Genomic DNA, 13,072 nt, shown 5'->3' on the forward strand with positions numbered 1-13,072 from the left:
TGGAAGCCCCCCAGTCTGTATTCTGCTATGGCAGCCTTAGCAAACTAATATAGACCATAGAAAGAAAGTCGAGAAAACACCAAAGGTTAACTAAGAGGGAAAAACCTAAGTAACAGTTGAAAAACAATGGGGCCCCTGTGTGGCTCAGCTGGTTAGGCGTCCGACTTCAGCTCAGGTCATGATGTCACAGGTTGTGAGTTCGAGCCCCACATTGGGCTCTGTGCTGACGGCTCAGAGCCTGGAGACTGCTCCAGACTCTGTGTCTCCTTCTCTCTCTGCCCCTCCCCCACTCACACTCTGCATCTCTCAAAAAAAAATAAACATTAAAAAAATTTTTAAAAAAAGAAAAACAAGCTAAGGTTAAAGGAAAAAAAGAAAGAGACACAAGAAGAGGTGAGATAAAAGAGAAAGAAAATCTCCCTCTTATATCCTTCTATTATTTTGTTTTTCTTTACAAAGGGAGAGAGGTTTGGGGGGTTTTTTATTTTCCAAGTGATAAGGCCAAGTGAAGAACTGAGGTTATCCAGGGAACTGAATTAATATAAAAAAGTCTGAATAATTCGGGGCAAATCCCTTTTTCCCCCTTAGCAATGCTTTTTAAAAACCAGTATCTATAAAGTTGTCTTAATCCTTTTACTTGCCTCTGCCACTAATACTTCACCAAATTCTTTTTTTTTTCCTTTGAGAGAGAGCGCGCCACGCACGGAAGCAGGGGAGGGGCAGAGAGAGAGAGAGAGAGAGGGAAAGAGAGAGAATCCCAAGCAGGATCTGCACTGTTAACACAGAGCCGGATGCAGGTTTCAAAGTCATGAACCGTGAGATCATGACCTGAGCTGAAGTCAAGAGCTGGACACTTCATTGACTGAGCCACCCAGGTGCCCCAGTACTTCACCAATTCCAATAAAGCGTATCTGACAGCTCGATTTCTAGAGCAAAGAAGAAAAAAATAATGAGCTTCTGATGAAACCGTAAGAAAGAAAAAGTCCAAAACTTACAGCAAACTTGTCTGAAATGTATTCTCCTAAAGGTAAAATTATGCCCAAATTTTGCTGTTGAAATGTTCAGGATGTTAAACTGAACATATTTGCAAAATATAAACTGAACATATTTGCAAAATACGGTTTTAGATAAAGTTGAGGAAACAAAACTTAGTACTTAAAAAAAAAAAGAGTAAAATCTTCCTGTAAAAAAAAACCTCTCAAAAATGAATACTTAATGTTTTTGTTTTTGTTTGTTTTTACACTGGTGACAGATCCAAATGGTACTTAGAGTCAATTTCCTGGATGATCTGCAAACAAAAATTTTGCAGTGCACTAAAATGCCACAGTTTCTCTGTAGCTTGAAGGAGACTTAGGGAGGGCATTCGGCAAATTTAGGAGAGATAAGAATGTCAGACTAGAAAACTCATGCCTTGTGTACCAAGGGTGCTGGAAAGCAAGATCCGTTTTTTCTGCAGCTATGGTTTTCACGGTTAAATTATGAAGACAAACATTTTTTGACAGAGCATTTCTGAATAAAACTTGCATTTAGAGCTGGGATTCTCCTAAGAGGGAAAGGAATATCAGAAATAGAATCTTCAAAGGGCTTTGTCAAAAGCTCCCATGCCCATTTTTCCCGGTCCACAGTTCCCAAGGACCCTGGTCCTGAAGACAGTGTGGGTCTTCCCTCAGGCGGGCACAGCAGGGGACAGGGGGGAAGGTTGAGAATCAATGACATATAAGAACAAATAGGAAGAAATATTTTGTGGCAATAAAGTGGCGTAAAAAATGAGAATTCTCATCTTGGTTTTATTTCTTTTACTTTTACAAAATTATCATTTTAAGACTTTCTTACAAAAAATTTTTAAAAGACACATACAAATCACATTCAGGAGATGAGAATAATATTCCTCTAATACAAAGTCATGAAAGTAAACAATATTTCAGGTGCTAGACGGCACATATAGCACATTTATTCACTAAGACCAGAAACCCCTGAGTCAATCACTTCTATTTTTTCCAACGCAGTATTATTGGTTGTGGGAAATAATTTGCCTGAACTATCTTTTTCTGTATCCTGTTTAGCAGCTTCCTCCCAAGTCGTTGCCAGAGGCCTTCCCATGGTTTCTGGAAGCATTAGTGACAGCACTCCACTGATGAAGGCCAAAATCCCAACAAGCAACTAGAAGGAATTTAAAAAAAACAATAATAAGTGACACACCCAGAAAGCAACGTACCCTTCAGAATAATAATTTCTGAGCCTTTTTCAGAGGCAATAGAATTAAATTTGATGTAACAGTTGTCATTTTTATTTCCTAGTGAAATCTTTGGTTACTTTTACAGAACTAGGCTTTGGTTACTTATGCAGTCTGGCATAATGGTCACTCATCACTTCATTGACCACTATGGAGACCTACTCAATAAATCCCAGTTGTGCCTAGAGTAGTACTCTTGCAGGCATTGTCCTAGGAGATGCATGGAGAAAAAAAAGTCCTTATTGCATCTTCCCGGATTCCAGAGTCTTATAGAGAAACCCAGCAACTGAGCCTTGGGTTGGGACTTAATGGTCAGAGACTGCCTTGGTCAACCTTGTCCTTACCCCCAAAACTGGTACACTGTCAGTGTTCAATAAATGGCACAGAATGAATGAATGAATGAATGAACGCACAAATGGAATGTTTCAATGAACCAAAACCTACAGAATTTAGGGAGAAACCAAACAAAAGCAAATGAAAACTAATTGCTACTTTGGGGGGGTAAGGATCCATCTAATTTCCTTAAAAAAAATTCAGTATTTCTTTACTTTCCAAATTTTGACACATCAAAGGCAACCTTTTAGATTAGCACCAAGGTGTGTGCCTTTAAAAAATGCAAATCACATTACACCAATTTTACCTCAATTTTTAAAATGCAAATCTATATATCTATTCTCTGTTGATCCGTATGAGGTGCTGGGTGGATTCTGGAACTAAACCTCCACACAGTCTGTAAAAATGTGTTCCATCCTTACGTAATTCAAACTCGTCCAGCCAAAACTACTGCCTGGGAAGAGCCCGTAAATTAGATGGTTTTCCCGATAAATCCACATACTTGGTGCTTTCACCACCTCTGAGAATGTGAAACGCAAAGCACACAGAGCAACCACGACGTGATGCACGGCCGCCTCAACAATACGCGTGGCCTTGAGAAGACAGGGCTTGGTTTTGTTTTGTGGAACGCTGCTAACCTAATTCTTAGAAAGACATGAGCAAGCCTAGAAGCAGTAGCAGAATTCAAAGCGATCCTCCAAAGGACGCTTGAAGGTATCTTTGGTGCCTCGAGAAGTAGCAGGTACACCCACCGAATAAGTCGAAACGAGAAATAGGATCACTGGAAGATCCAAGACAGGACCGGGGTTTTCTTTCTGGCTTGGCAGTGAGAAGAGTCCCGCAGTACACAAACCCATAGCCCTCCAGCCCCTCCTCTCTATCAGCAGAAGACCTGGTCTCCCGGCCTCCTGCTCAGCTCCCTCCAGCCCCTCCAGCCTCCTCACAAGCCCCTACCCCTCATGCCCCACCTCTCACTCCCCCTTCATCCTCTCCAGACCCCACTGCCTCCGGCCTCCGCCTCAGAAGGGGGCTCCTCTATCAACAGGCCTCCCTCCTTCTCACAGGTTTTTGACCTTTTCCTTTCCACTGGTTGTTTTCCTTCAGTAAAAACAACAGTTCTCGAGCCTCTTATAATCTCTGTACCCACTCCTCCTGGGAACTTGTTCTTGCTACCTGTGTGAACTTGAGCAAGCTACCTAAACTTCCGGCTCCTCGGTTTCCTTATCTGTAAAATGCAAAGAGCAATAGTACCTCCCTCAGAGGACGGTTGAAAGGTTTAATTAAAGGACACATTTAAGGCACTTAAACAGTGCCTGACCACGGTAAGCAGTCAATAAATGTGATTTTATCATTCAAAGAAGCCAGAGAGGCCCTCAGCCTGGGCCTACACCACTCTGGCTGCTGGCTCATCCCCTGCACGGCGGCCACTGCTTCCCGCTGTCCTCTCTCCCTCTCCTTCCACCCACAGGAGCCGCGCTTCCCAAGCCACAGACTCCTAGCTGCCAACCAAACAGACATTTTCCTGTCCTGGTCCTTCTTGGCCGCTGTCCTCTCCTGCCTTCCTCACCTCCTCTCTTCCTTTGGGGTCCTGGTCACCTCCCCACCTCCCTGGCTGCCGCACCCGGGCCCTCCTTCCATCACACCTTAAATGCCATCGTTCCTAGGGCTCTGCTCTTCAGTCTGCTCACCCCTCCCTCACGACTCCCACACCCACTCCCCCCCCAACCCCCCCAGCTCCAGACCTGGAAAGGCGTTGCCTCCCAGACGCCTCTGCCGGCCGTCCTGCAGGTGCCTCACACTCATCACACATAATTCCAGGGCGCTGTCCTTCCCCACTTCAACCCTGTGACTCCTCCTGGGTTCCTTCCAGCCCCAAGAATGGCTCTGGCATCCCTCCTGCTCCCCACCTCCAGCACAACCAACGGGTCACCAGGTCCTGCGGAGGCGACTTTTCCATCCTGTCATCTCTAAGCCGACTGTAGTAGGCATGCACCTCCCTTCTGACCTCCTTTGACATCCCTGCCTGTTTTTCCAGATTTATCTCCTGACACCCACAACCCACCCTAGCTGTTAGCAATAAGCTCGCCCCCAAACCCAAACTGGTCGTGTTCCTTTTTTCTTTTCTTTTTTTTTTTTAACGTTTATTTATTTTTGAGACAGAGAGAGACAGAGCATGAACGGGGGAGGAGCAGAGAGAGAAGGGGACACAGAATCGGAAGCAGGCTCCAGGCTCTGGGCCATCAGCCCAGAGCCCGACGCGGGGCTCGAACTCACGGACCGTGAGATGGTGACCTGAGCTGAAGTCAGACGCTTAACCGACTGAGCCACCCAGGCGCCCCTCCTTTTTTCTTGTAAGCTGTTGCCTTCCTGTTCCCTGTAATAGGTCAACTTATAAGATATCAGAAAGCTTATTGTACATGAGTTCGGCTTAAACTCACCTTTCATGAATAATTGAGATAAAAAGCTTATGTAGTTCCCTATTAGGGTTATGGGAAATTACTAACCACCCTATCTCACTTCTGTAACCTCGCCTGCTTGCTAAATAGATAACTTAGGTTGCAAAACGTTCCCCCACCCCTTCTACCAAGATCTAGCCTAGACAAGACCAACATGTAAAAAGTCACGAACTCACTCCCCACGGTATCTTAGGTGTCTAACTATGGTCATTTTAAACCCTCTTAGGACAAAGAACTTTAAATTGATAGGTTCTCGCCAAGACTAACGTCTCTGTGTCACAATATGAATGGCTACCATGAAATGCTATAAATTGTAATTGGTTAACTAAATAATGACGTACTCTGACTTGCTAAAATCCACATAAGCTCACTGCTACTTTTGTTCAGGGCCATTCTCTGCACTTTTTTCTCCTTAAGATCAGGAGATCAGGTTTGGCCCAGCCGTGAATAAAATCTTGCCTCGCTTCTATTCGGCGTCTGGTGTTGTTTTTTTTTTTTTTTTTTTTCAACAGCACCCTGTTTCATTCCTCCTGCCTAGAATTCCCTTCTCTCCTTGTCCCCTGGCTGACCCTCACTGGCTCTTCCAGACACAGATTAAAGGCCCCCTCCTCCAGGAAGCCTCCCCTCTGGCCTTAGCCTGGGTTGGTGGCCCTCTCCTACAACTCATAACTCTGGCATTCCCTACATGCAGCCCTCATCTATAGCCCTTGTCTTTGAGGCTCAGGATGGTTTGCTCTTCGGCCTTCCCCACCACACTGGACCGATGTCTCTCAAGAAGAGGCTGTTTCTCTCATCTCTGCTCCATAGCACCTAACAGAGGGATTGGTTCAAAATCAACACTCAGTAAATCTTTGCCAAACTCAATGATGAATTCAAAACTGAAATGAATTAGAGTCCACTCTTTTTCAGATTACCAGAAAACAACGGTTGATAAGAGAAGCATCAGAATGAGTGATTTTCATGTGCTTCTTTTCAAAAGAGAAAGACAAACTTATCTTTTAGTTTAGCATTTCCATTCCTTCAAATGAAAATATTGGCTCCTTAGGCAGTTTGACTCCCGTAAATAAGCTGAATGAGAAATTCAATCATTTATTGTTTTTACTCATTTAAAACAACAAGCAACATCTGTTGCATCCAAAGGAACCATATTCACAGAATAGTCCTGCAAATATATACAAGATCCTCCTGACAGGGGTCATTTTGGGGAAAGGGGACTAGGGCGGTTCCAGGTCAGGGTAGAGGAGGAGCTCAGTTTTTTGTATTCCCTTTTGTACTGTTTGTTTAACCTCATGGGTGTTTTGCTAGTTATCGGTTTTTCAAAATACAGTAACAAAATCTGGTATTTGGTTTGAATCCAAGCTCTGTCACCTCTAGGGTATGTGACCTCGGGTTAATGATTACTTTCTATTCATCAGCCTCATCTGTAAAATGGGGATAGCAATGAACAGTATCTGCATTCTATGAAGACCAATTTTTGTGGTTTTGCATAACAAGTGCCATTTAAGTATCTGTTGTATAAAATTTAAAATCCCTTTTGACTACATAGCCCCTAATTGACTCTTACGGGTGTCTTTTTTTTTTTTCATCTTTATTAGTTTTTAGTATTTTTATAGTAGCTTGCTTTTATAGATATGTGTCTTCTGTATGTTTCAGCTTATTGGTTTCAAAAAAGCCTTCTCCATTTTTATCTTCTTTTTATTTAATGAGGAACACAAAGTGCTAGCCTAAAGGAGATGCTTCTAGAAAAGCCCATGCCCTAAAAAGGATGGTGGGCTCTCCAAAAACACCTCCCCGCACAGGCTAGACAGCACATATCGTTTCTCAACCTCAGGGTCAGCCCATAAAATATGCTGGCATCCCAACACCTCAGTTAAGCAAACTTGACTGAGTGCCTGTTGCTGGAACGTGAGATTCCCAAAGACATCCAAAGAGCAGGTGTATCTGTGCGTGCAAGGTGATTTTTTTAAGGTAGCACCACACACTTTGTTCTATTGTGAGATTTTGTTAACTGTATTTTGAAAAACCGATAACTAGCAAAACACATGACTTCTCTGACAATAGTGTTGAAGACAAAGCTAATTTTAAAAAGCCAGTCTATTTGATTTAAAATATCAAATAAATTATAACGTGAGTGGCACACAGGGTGAGGGAAATGCTTTTGCTGGACACAGTTGTGGGGATACAAAGTGCCCTGTCTTGCAAGAGGCCAACAGTTTAAGGAGACATGCATGGGGACAAAAACATGCATGAAGGGAGACAAAAACATGCATGAAGATAATAAAGCCAGACTATGGCCGTGGGCTGGGAAAGGGGCACATATGAAATGCTACACAGACTGAGGAAGGGAGAGGTGGGGTCACGGATCCAGGTCTTTCTCAGAGAAGTCGGGTTTGCTCTGCCTCTTAAAGGGTACATGCAAGTTTAGCAAGCAGAGATGGGAGGAGGCTTCTCTGCAGAGGGGAGCAGGCATAGGAGGAGAGAAGGGTGCAGAGGAGGGAAGTGGGTGAGGAAAGAAAACAGGATAGGGGCGATCTGCAGGGGGTCCATCTGGAAAGGACTTCAACATCCGGAAGAGCTTGGAGTTTAGTCCATTCCGAAGGTGACGGGGCAGTTGGGTCAGAGCTGTGGTCTGGCAAACTCTTCTGATGGGGTGGGGGTGAGCGCAGGGAGAGAATCTGGGAGGCAGAAGGTGGGGGCAACTGAACTGGAAGCAGGCAAGCTGGGGTGGTTTTGAGAAAGAAGGGGAGGATTTGGGGTCATGGGTTGGGAGGAGAGGGGGACAGAAGCACAGGGTAAATGAAACGCTGATGCTCAAGTGTCAGGCTGGAGGCCACGGACTCCTAACCCAAAGCAGGAGGCAGAGGAGAAGGGCTCTAAGGCACTGACCCCTTCAGTCTGGGAAAAGCTGACTTCGTTTGTGAGACACCCAGGGAGAATATCCATGAGCCCAGCGGAAGGGTGGGTTTGCAGCTTGGAAGGGAAGGAAGAACTGAGAAGAGGTTATCCATGCAGGGACTGGGGAGGATAGCCAGGACGGCTCCCAGAGAGTGAGTCTAGTTAAGGGGAACCCAGAAAAAGAATGAGAAACCTTGAGGACGAGAGGGGACAGCCTAGACTGAGCTACGGCAAAGAAATTCAGGAGAGGGCACCTGAAGGAAGGGGGAGAGGGCCACAGACCCAGGGCTCTCCCCCTAGTCTCAGAGCACCTCGGGCCACCCCCAAACCCTCCCTGCCTCCCTAACCTCCCACCCCACCTGCTTCCCATCTTCTTCCTCCTCACCATGAAGAGCCTGTCAAGTTTCAGGTAAGCTGAAAACCAGGACCCTAAACCTCTCCACCAGGCACCACAGAACCCTCCAAGCGGCAGGCAGCCTCCAGAATTGACCCTGACCAGCAGGCATGCAGTGGGAACCCAGAGGGAGGACGGACAACAGAGCTCTCCCCACGCAGCTGCATGAGATGGGAGGGGAGAGGGTCCCTCCACAGTGGGCACGATTGCGGTTAACAGCTCACCAGTGGTGGAAGGGATCGACCAACAGGAAAACAGCGGCCACCACTCTACTTACCGCCTGGTGAGCTGTTAATCACGTTTCTAGAAACCTCCATCATTGAATTACAAATTGACTTCCAATGAGTAAAGAGATAGAAGGCAGTTAGCTGCTCTGCCTCTCTGCTGTCTCAGTGAGGGCCTATAAACTGATGGACACCTGTGGTAGGAAGTTCCAAATGCTGGAGAGGTAAACGCAGAACGGGGCCATGATGCTTCCCACGCGGCTCACCATGCTGCCGCTTCCCACGGCCAGCGACCTGCAAACGGGAGGAGCGTTAAGACAGCAGCCACGGGGTGCCTGGGTGGCTCAGTCGGCTAAGCGTCCGACTTCAGCTCAGGTCATGATCTCTCGGTTTGTGAGTTCGAGCCCCACATCGGGCTCTGTGCTGACAGCTCAGAGCCTGGACTCTGCTTTGGATTCTGTGTCTCCTTCTCCCTCTGCCTCTCCCCCACTTGTGCTCTGTCTGTCTGTCTCTCTCTCTCTCAAAAAAAAAAAAAAACAAATAAATAAAATGTTAAAAAAAAAAAAAAAAGACAGCAGCCAGAACTGAAGCCCAGCAGAGCACAGAGGCAGCCCCTGTCCGCACGCCCAGCACAGAATAAACCTAAGAACACTTACGCTCGGCCTAATATACTTGAAAATCATTTCACACTGTTTCAAGAATCACTTGTGATCTATATCCACGTTCTGTGAAACAGTGGTGTATACAAGCATACAGAGAGTTCAAGACCAAAAAAAAAGATAAACCATTCTTCCTTTGCTACGCAGATGAGGCCCTTCTGTATATTCATTCAGTCTAACATTGAGAATAACATCAGCCTTCTAGAGCAGGAATTCCTTTGGGGTAGGGAATGGGAATTTGGGAGAACGGAAGATTTATACCTGTGGAACATTCTATTTCAATTTTTTAAAGCCAAGCAATATCTTTTTTTAGGTTTATTTATTTATTTTGAGAGAGACAGACAGTGCGAGCAGGGCAGGGGCAGAGGCAGAGAGGGAGAGAGAGAATCCCAAGCAGGCTCTGCACTGCCAGTGCTTGGGGCTCCATCTCATGAAACAGTGAGATCATGACCTGAGCCAAAACCAAGAGCCGGAGGCCTAACTGAGCCTCCCAGGAGCCCCAAGCAATACCTTAATGTGCTTTTTGTTAAAAGTTATGTAAGGAAACCTTACAGAATATCTAGTAAGAAGGACAAAATGTATTTTTTAAGTGCATAAGAATCTCTTATTAAACCAAGGAGAGAGGCTCTAGGAGAAACCAAATCTGCCAAACACCTTGATCTTGGACTTCTAGCCTCCAGAAAAAAGATTTCTGCTGTTTGACCCAAACTTTGGTGTTTTGTTACAGCAGCCCTAAAAATTAAGACAAGTGACATCAGAACATCAAGAGACACATCCTGAGAAGATTAGCCTTGAGTCGTATGGAGAGTCAGTGTAAGTCAACTGCACTTGAGATTTAGAATGGTTCTAGAATAATAGAGTGTGATTTCACAAACAATTTCTTTAATATCCTTGCTAATGAAGTGTAGACAAAGCCTCAGATTCGGAATTAGCGTCATCTTGTAACTTTCCCATTATCTCAGCGCTCCAGTAACTGCTACCGAAAGAAAGCATTTATACTCAAAGGCCAAATATATTGAAATGACATGTAAGTAAAAGACAACAAGGAAACAGAAGAAAAATAAGTAGTTCTTACCTTACCATGGTTGGATACAGCTCTGCTGTATAAAGGTAAATGAGGCCAAACGCTGCCCCTATGGCAAATTTTCCAGCCATGGTCACCACCACAGTCCAAATAAAGTAATTCTGAAAAGACATGGATTAGCAAAATAGACCATCATAAGTAATACTTTTAAACAGAAAATATAAAATCTTTAACATTATTATTTAAAGCTTTCTAACTACCCAGGATTTTTCAGAACAATAAAAAGTTTTATTTCTCTGAATTTGTTTTGTAATCTCTACTCCTGGTCTGGAAAAGCTTTCCATCTTTTTGAAATTTAGGGAAAAGTTTAATTGTGCCTCCTCCCAGCCTTGGAGATTTCAAATTACCCAATTAGAAAAGCCATTTGCAGAGGCTGCTTTGGAATGAGACATGCCCAGATGGTCCTGGTTCCACAAATAATTGACCTACTCCTTCTGGAAATGATCCAGCAGAAGGAATCAAAGAGCCATAAAAACAAATTGTGTCCTTTGTGACAGTAATCCTCTAGATTATAAGTTATCTTCAGAAGATAATTTGAAGGTGATAAACAGAACTATTAGAACATTTTTTTTTCTTCTTTTGGCTGATAACATTCCTCAACAGTGAAACCCCTCAGCGCCTCCAACTCTGTTTCTGCTGTCCCTGCTGTGCTCCACTTTCCGCTGTGTTTACAAAGACCTCCCACTTTCCATCTTTTCTCTCCTCCCCTATCTGCCAGCTGGATGTTGAGACTCAGGTGACCCTGGAGTCCCTACGTTGAGGATGGCAGCGCCTTGGTCTACCTGAATCCCTGAATAACTCCATGGAGCCAGATACTCTCCCTCCACTTCTGCCAACAACCAGGTGCATCCACATCAAACTTTCTAAGAATGAGAGATAAATATCTGCTTTGGGAAATCAGTGAGATTTGATGATGCCTCTAATAAAGCAACTAATGTCACACTGTCACCCTATGAACTATGTGTTTGCTGAATGAATTTGTTGACAGTCCCTTTTGTAGACAGTTATTTGCTGAATGAATTAATGTCACTTGAAAAAACCGAAGTGTGTTGACATTGCCATTTGGGGAGAGATTTTATCAGAAGGGAGAAATTTGTAGGTAAGTGTTAGTGCCCTGTTTCTAGAAATCCCCGTCATCTACTTTCCTGTCTTCCCCATTACCACTGGGGCTTAACCACTATGTAACTCAAAGGTTCTGGGGCTCCCGTAAATCTTCACCAGCTCAAAAGCAGCTGCCATCACTCAACTAGTATAGCTGCAAATTACTTTAAAAAGCAAACTAGGGGCACCTGGGTGACTATGTCGGTTAAGCGTCGACTCTTGATTTCGGTCATGATCTCACAGTTCATGAGATTAAATAAATACACTTCAAAAAATTTCTTTTAAACAAACCAAAAACGGTATGGATGAAGTCCCCTCACGGTCCTCTGAGTCTTTTTACTGCATTCATATTAGTTGTGTATCAATCACTTGGAAATTTCAGGTACATAAACAATTTGGTTTGCCAACCTTGATAATTAAATGGAGTATTACTACAAAAGGAAGTCACTGGGTAACTTAAAGTAAATTTCAAACAATATGCAAAACTTAAAATGCCTTGCTCTAAATGTTGAGATACTATTGCTAGATAATGATACAATCATTACAGAAAATTATAGAAGGTATTTTAAAGTATTGTTATAGTGACTATATTTTCCAAATCAAGAATGAAAATGGATTCTGATAACATTTGGGCAGGGAGGAAGGGAAGAAAAGGAGCCCTTTTTGACGCAAGAGTTATTCTAGGGGACAGAGTTTGCCCAAATGCAGGAATAGGAAAGTTGTTTGTGTAGTTTCTCAGTGAGAAACTGCATTTTTAGGAACAAGCTCCTTGTGGGATTTAGGCATACTAGAAATTGGAAACGACTAATCTACTGCAATGAAAAACAAGATATTCAAATTAAAATAGTCCTGAATATAAAATTCATTTTATCTTTCAGATGTCTCTATGGCTTCCTCCCTCCTTCAGGTTTCTAAACAGCTGTCACCTTCTCTGAGAAGCACACCATCCCCCATCACCCTGGATAAAATAAAATAGTACACATGTCACACACACGTGCACGCACGCACACACACACACACACACACAAATACACTCTATCCCTTATCTTGTTTTGTTTTTCTTCATACTTCTAGAAACTTGATTCACTGTGTGTCTCCAGCAACTAGAAGGACTCCTGGCACATAAGAGATGCCAGATACATATTTGTTAAATGAATGAATGTTTAAGATAATGATAATCACTGGAAGGCGTGATCTACTTTCCTCATTCAGGATCATTGTGTTTACAAAATGCAACACGGGCCATCTCTGGGAAGTGAGATTACAGGCTTTTTTTTTTTTTAACATATTTTTCCTTAATTTTTTTTTTTTACAATGAACATGTATTATTTATATAACACAGAAAGAATGGTTTTTTTAAAGAAAACATTTAAAAATGTTATGTATATATGCTGTTCATATGTCTGAATGGATCTTCATACTTCCTGTCATAATATAACTAACCGTGCCCTAAAGAAAACAAAAAATAACTCACCTTGGGGATCACCATAATGACACCACAGAGCAGTGCACCTGAGATAAGGGAGAACACCAGAACTTTTCTTCTCCCTATACTGTCCATCCCCAAGCACATGAAGATGTAGGCAGGAATTTCCACTGCACCTGTCATTGAGCAAAAGGGCTCTCTATAAGTCATGGCAACCAACTGCACAAGGGGACCTCTCCTTCTAACCCACCACCCAAAAGGAATGGT

The 13,072-nt window shown here is 43.6% G+C and overlaps 1 protein-coding gene across 1 annotated transcript in view; it reads right to left on the reverse strand.

Moving 5' to 3' along the window:
* Positions 1-1,767: 1,767 nt before the first annotated feature.
* SLC22A16 (solute carrier family 22 member 16) overlaps positions 1,768-13,072 on the reverse strand; it is a 40,205-nt gene continuing 28,900 nt past the window's right edge. Inside the window, exons 5-8 of the mRNA XM_060616390.2 lie at positions 12,854-12,981; positions 10,270-10,379; positions 8,730-8,829; positions 1,768-2,160 (exon numbers count right to left, since the gene is read on the reverse strand). Of these exons, the coding sequence (XP_060472373.1) occupies positions 1,951-2,160; positions 8,730-8,829; positions 10,270-10,379; positions 12,854-12,981 (548 nt within the window). The 3' untranslated portion in view covers positions 1,768-1,950. The remainder of the gene's footprint in view (positions 2,161-8,729; positions 8,830-10,269; positions 10,380-12,853; positions 12,982-13,072) is intronic.

Source organism: Panthera onca, chromosome B2, assembly GCF_046562875.1.
Source record: "Panthera onca isolate mPanOnc1 chromosome B2, mPanOnc1 haplotype 2, whole genome shotgun sequence".
In the NCBI taxonomy this organism is placed as follows: Eukaryota; Metazoa; Chordata; class Mammalia; order Carnivora; family Felidae; genus Panthera; species Panthera onca.